The sequence below is a fragment of the Desmodus rotundus genome, chromosome 1 (genome assembly GCF_022682495.2).
Source record: "Desmodus rotundus isolate HL8 chromosome 1, HLdesRot8A.1, whole genome shotgun sequence".
Lineage (NCBI taxonomy): Eukaryota > Metazoa > Chordata > Mammalia > Chiroptera > Phyllostomidae > Desmodus > Desmodus rotundus.
The window spans coordinates 33,480,032-33,486,467 of record NC_071387.1 but is presented as its reverse complement, the minus strand read 5'-3'; the positions used below and the strand labels follow the sequence as shown (position 1 = coordinate 33,486,467).

Genomic DNA, 6,436 nt, shown 5'->3' with positions numbered 1-6,436 from the left:
ATGGTTCCTTAGAGCGGGTGGGGGAGGCGTGACAGAAGGGGCCCAAGGGGGTCACTAAAATGTTCTCCTTCCTGATGTGGGTGCAGGTTAAATGGGCATGCTCTCTGTGAAAATTCGCTCAAATGTTCACTCATGAGTTGTGCTCATTTCTCTATTTATATGATACTTCAGTAAAAAATTCATGTAAAAATTAGCGTTCCCTCTGCCCACCTCCACCATCTCTTCTAAATTGGTGATAAAAACATACAGCCTAATTTGGAGGCCTCACTTTCAGAGAAATGCCTGTCCTGCCCTGGACTCTGTATTCCAAAGAGGAGGGAACCGCTCACGCTAACTTCATGCAAAGGGGCATTATTGAAAGGATACTGGGAAATAAGTGTTATCAGTCTGAAGGGCAGGAAGTACTACTGTCCTTCACGAGAATCTGGACATTGGCAAGATTTATGATTTGGCTTGTGTCTTACATTGATTATGACATATTATGTAAATATCTGTTTCAATCATTTTATGAAAAGGACCATGTGGCAAGCATTGTGCTAGGAACTTCACAGTTATTTAGTCCTCACACTGTTCCCTCACATATTTGGTAGTAATATTCTTGTTTTACAGATGAGTCAACTGATTCTCAGAGAGATTAAGTCATTTCCCCAGGCACACACAGCTAATTTAAGTGGGGAAGGCCTCATTGTCAAAGTACTTTCCACCACGGCAGTGCCTTGAAAGAATATACCCCATATCCTATTCTATTCCTCACTATTCCCCATCTACCCTAAATGGGCATCCTGTTGACGAACCCCAGCCAAAACCAGTCTTGCCAGAGAATCCGTCACCTGCTGCCGTGGGAAGGAGACTGGTTCTCTGCACCAGCTTCAGCAAGGGAGAAGAGCCTAAAGCTGGGACTCCAAGGCGGCCTGGTCAGCCTGACCTACCCAGTCGAGGTTCCTTCTTCTCCTGGTGAGCTGGGTCTTGGCGAAGCGTGAAGACGGGGACCCCAGGACTGAGAGCCCTTCTCCCTTGACCCAGCAGGTCTGGCTGGCACCACGACCGTGTTGGAATGGGATCCGGGCTCCAAGAGCACCCCAGTCCCCCGAATCCAAAGCTGGAAGACCTCAACGAATGACTCCGGTGACTCCACCCAAGGCTGAGCAAAACCTGGCACCCATTACCCCCACCCCCATCCCCCCTCCCCACTAATTCGGCCTGTGCGCTCCGGGAGTGCAGCCCGCTCCACTGCTAGAGCGCTTTTGAGCGCAACTCGCTGCCACCAGCGCCAGGACCGAGAGCAGTCCGGGGCAGCGGCCCTCCCAGCCCCAGGAGCCTGGAGTTTGAGAGACCAGCAGTCGGGGAAACTCCTGGGAGCCGCTGTGGGTCGGTCGGATCACTTCGATTTGCAGCTAAAGAGGGGTCCAGGTTCCCGAGAGACATCTCCAGCTGCCACCTCTGCCCCTCGGACCCCCACCTCGGAGCCCAGGCTGCCCCATAGGCAAGTCGACCGGAGTTTCGGTCCCTGGCCAGTGACAGCCTTGCACCCCAGACCCTCCCGGGGCACAGAAGCGGGTCCAGCCTCCCTGCTCAGCCCTTCGGGCTGCTCTGAGCGCCCAGACTGGACCCTGGGCAGCCTCCTCAGCTCGGTGGCCTCCCCGGGGGTCCGCCCGCCTCGCGCCCCCACGCGTCCTTCTTCGTGTCTGAGCTTGCTCCGAAAGCGATGTAGCGAGGAGGGCAGGCTCGCACGCTGCTTTCCCTCTTTCCCAGACCAGGTCCTTCCTCCCCCTGCGCTCGGCGACCGCACACAGAGCCACAGCTGAGCTTCCAGAGCCTGGGACCGCGACGCGCACCGTTGGGAGAGACAGGGGAGAGAGGGCTCTCCCGTCCCACCTCCTGGACGCAGAGTCAGTAGGAAAAGTCAGGCTTTCCTTCCAGAACCCAGGGAGAGAGTCGAGGGGACAGCTGCTGTGGAGGTGTCTAAGGAGACTCAGACTGGCGTCTTTCCCTGCCCGCAGGAGACGGGAGGAAACCTCAGGTACCACTTCAGAGACCCCGGCCGGTGGACATTTGTATGAGAGGCTGAGGTTAAAATAGTAAAGAGATAGACAGACAAAGAGCAGCAGAAACAGGGGGAGAGGCAGGGAAAGAGGGACAGAGACCAAGAATATCAGACAAGATTAAGAGACAAGAGTAAGAGAGTCAGAGTTGGTGGGTGGGAAATTGACTCGGATTTTTCTTTTTTTTTTTTTTTAACCCACTGCGGTTTCTCTGAGGGAAGACAGTGAAGCTAAAGCTTGTCCCTGGCCAGCAAGAAGCTCGCAACCGGATGGAATGAAAGATGCGGCCTGATGACATTAACCCGAGGACTGGGCTGGTGGTGGCCCTGGTCAGTGTCTTCCTGGTCTTTGGCTTCATGTTCACTGTCTCTGGGATGAAAGGAGAGACCCTGGGAAACATACCCCTCCTGGCCATCGGGCCAGCCATCTGCCTACCAGGTATTGCGGCCATTGCCCTGGCCAGGAAAACTGAGGGGTGCACCAAGTGGCCCGAAAATGAGCTGCTGTGGGTCCGAAAGTTGCCCTGCTTCCGGAAACCCAAGGACAAGGATGTGGTGGAACTGCTGAGGACCCCTTCGGACCTGGAGTCAGGCAAGGGAAGCTCAGATGAGCTGGCTAAGAAGGCAGGCTTCAGGGGGAGGCCTCCCCTCCAGCAGCAGGCTGAGGTCAGCTCCATCACTACCCCCACCCCCACGGAAGAAGGAGAATGCCAGAGCCTGGTCCAGAGTGGGCAACACGAGGAGACATCCAGACACCTGGATGGCTACTGTCCCTCAGGCAGTTCCCTCGCCTACAGTGCCTTGGATGCCAAGTGCTCAGCCTGGGACAGGTCCGAGTGCCCTGAGCCCGAGGACAGCATCTACTTTGTGCCCCAGGACAGTATCATCGTTTGCTCCTACAAGCAGAACAGTCCCTATGACAGATACTGTTGTTACATCAATCAGAGCCAAGGCAGGTGGGACCACGAGACGATAGTCTAAGCTTTGCAGACGAGAGTCTCTGTGTTGATGGAAACATGACTACACGCACCTCCGGGCAGAAGGAACCGGCCCTGCTCCAACAGCCTTCACACTGTTAGAAACTGACCCGGTACGTGATGGATGTGCAAGCCTCCGGTGCCTGAGAGCCTTGTAAATAGGCATGTTGGGGACACATTGCAGGGGAGGGCCATGAGTGTTAAGGACACTGGAAGAGGCATTGGGTAGGAGAGGAAGCAGTACTAATTGCTTTTTAACGATTTAAACTATGTTGGATATTTTGTAAATAACCAAAAAAGTGCCACTCAGTACCTGCCGAAAGCAAGGTAAATCTTGAGTGGGCTGCAGAAACAGGCATGAAATGATACTTGGGCTATCCATAGGGACACTGAGCTACTTTAGTTCTGAAGAAATGGAAAGAGAAAAAATGTAATGCTTTGTTATTAGAAATGATTTTTATCTGTTGAAAGCTTTTCACACTTAGTATTTGCTGAAAGAAAACAAGTCAGGAGAGAATAGCTACATGCCTCCTTAGGCAGGATGGTTTCTGGAGGAAGGGAAGCTAAAGGCAGGTGAATTAGGTCATTGAGTTTGATATTACCCTCTGACAAGATGAGAAATTTAAAATAAAGTAAAATAAATGTGACCAGCTATGTGAAAAACTAACATTTTTAGATGGCTATGTTACTTATTAAACTCTTCACTTAAAGTGATTTACTGGGTCTTTATCTGAAGTGTTTTCTAACATGTACTATCTATCATTCATGTATAATTTTTCCATCAGGTGCAAAATGACTTGATGTAATATTTTGATAGATTAGAATTCGTTTTCATCAAATCAAAATGGATTTTACATATGCATACAAGTGTCTTTAACATTTTGGGGAGACATGTACTGGTAATTACTATTCCTATATGCCTTTTAATATCTGAAGACTATGAAGTCAATACCTTAGTCTTGAACTTTATGCAGAATTTACATGAAATGCAGTGATTAAACTTCTGGAAATGTCAGAAATGTCATTATTTGTACATTTGTTCAGCACTCCCCAAGACTGTAAATGTCAATGGGATGAGAGTTAATCTACCAGATTTAACTAAAGCCCAGTTTTCATTAAGTTCATCTGATCAATGAACTTTACATGGCAAAGGCCTGCTCTATCTCATGTTTAATTTTTTGCTGCTGAGGCAAAAATTACAATGGAACTCTAAAATGTATTTCTTCTTTCACTTATTCAACTGTAATAGACAAAAGGTCAATCAGCCAGAATAATATTGGATCCCTGTTAAAGAGAAATATTGAATTGTATATGGAAGTGGTATATAGTTCATCCTAAAAATCAGAATAATTTTGCATCCTTCAAAGAATGATGACTTATTTTTAATGATCAACTAGTCTCAGCTACTTTTTCCCAAAAGTGGAATTGAGGACAAATATTTGGGGAATACCTCTCTTGTTTATCTCAAGTTCAACTCCAAATCTCTACGTATAGCAATTATTCTTGTTTTAAGAATTATGCCCTTAAAAATTACAATTTCCTAATCAAATACAACATCAAAAGCATGTAGTTGTTTTTTTAATAGGGCTTAGATGTCTTAAAATGAGATTTGTAATCCTGGACAAATTTTATCTTCTCCCACCTCAGTTCCCGAAAAGGGAGGAGTGGAACTGATTTATACTAGATTATCTCTTCATTCGTTCCCAGTCTGAATATGCTATGGCATTTTGTCAAAGGCACTTTATGTATTGCCAGGAAGTGAGTTACAGCAAAATGCAGGCCAAAGTTGTGCAATTCATGGTAACAATTATGTGACATGGGTTGAATTCTTGCTACTACTAAAAAGAATTTTGTAGATATGTGAAAGCAGATTTTTTTTATCACCAAGTATTTTTTTATTCAGCTAAATACATTCCTGGGAATAAAATGAAGATATGCAGAGTAAAATATTTTTCAGGAGAATTTTTTAGATATTGGAGCCCCAAATAATCTAATGCATACCCTTACATTATATACAATTTACTCTGGACTTGGCATGAAGGGAAGATAATTCCTAGAATCACAATACTTCTTGATCATTCCAATGCATTTTGAAAGAGGGAGATCATATTTTTATGAAGGTGAAAATTATTAGATAACTCTTAGGAATAAGAACTTCCCCTAATTCGTTTGCCACTGTGGACAGCTTTAGAGGTGAGGAGACAAGCAAGGCTTCAGAAAGAAATGTTCAGAGGCTCAGCAAATCTTACACAGGGCTTGAAAAGAGATGCTTCTTCTGTCAGCTGTAGTTTGGGGTTTGGAAAAGTTACATTCTGATTTCTTGAAACCAGCCCAAACTCCTTCATATAGCACACACGCACACTCCAATCTCCAAATCCAAAGTCAACTGCTAATTTAAAGATATCAGGTATTTTATCACATTTTCAAGTTCTATTTCAGAAACTTAGTTCAAGTTTCTTCGTCTCTTCACCTATTTAAGATATTTAAAGGCAGCTAAGTATGCATTTGAAGGAATTTTCTACAGTGCTGAACTAATGGTTTGTAAATGCTGTGCTGGAAGGCTTAACTTTGACCAGGAAGAATAAAATGTGTGATTATGTGTGTGAATTTTTCTTAACATCTTACATTAACTCTCTCATAATATGGAGCAAGCTAGCCTCATGCCCCAAATCAACACTTGTTAAGTACCATTCGGGGTAAAACCATCATCCTTTTGAACAGAGGTGGAAGAGAAGGAAAACAAGGAGAGAAAGTGCCTGAGCCAGTTAGAGAATAGAGTAGCTCACTCACAGTTCCAGCAAATTGTTAATATTAACATAATAGACATGATAACTGCTTCTGATATCCTTTAAGAGCTTTCATTCAGATATAAATTATGTCCGTATTAGTTATTATTTTATTTGCTGTTAATTCAAATAGTCATTTCAACTTAATATTAAGTAGGCATTTTATTTTTGAAATTTTCTCTGTTGGATTTCTCCTGCTCAATCTTGCTGTTTATTATGCATATGTTTTTTGTTTTTCTAAACTGTTTCTTGATGCCGAAGTGTGAATTCAGCCAAGATACCCAAGCTGGAGCATATTTAGACAACTGTTTCAAGACTTAGTTTCTATTGCAATTATCATGTTAAACAAAATCCAGATATAGTTAAGTTCAGGCCTTCTTCCAAACCTTACTAACCAACTCCTTTGCAAATGCTTTCAAAACTATGGATGTTAATATCCATTGACTGAACAACTGTGGGAAGAAAGATTTGTTCTTTTAAATGTTTTTCCCTTTTGTAATATCCAACATTTATTTTTTATTAATATCTCCCCTCTACACTTACAGCATCATTTATTTGGTGAATTCACTGTTACTATTCTTTTATAACATGAAAAAATATTTTGAAAATCTGCGGTCCCACTACCCTAACAG

At 44.5% G+C, this 6,436-nt stretch overlaps 1 protein-coding gene across 1 annotated transcript; it reads left to right on the top strand.

Moving 5' to 3' along the window:
- The first annotated feature begins 2,183 nt into the window (after window positions 1-2,183).
- TMEM215 (transmembrane protein 215) lies at window positions 2,184-4,146 on the top strand. The gene has a single exon (XM_024559997.3). It carries the CDS (start codon window positions 2,324-2,326, stop codon window positions 3,020-3,022), a length of 699 nt encoding a protein of 232 aa, XP_024415765.1. The 5' UTR covers window positions 2,184-2,323; the 3' UTR covers window positions 3,023-4,146.
- Window positions 4,147-6,436: the final 2,290 nt, after the last annotated feature.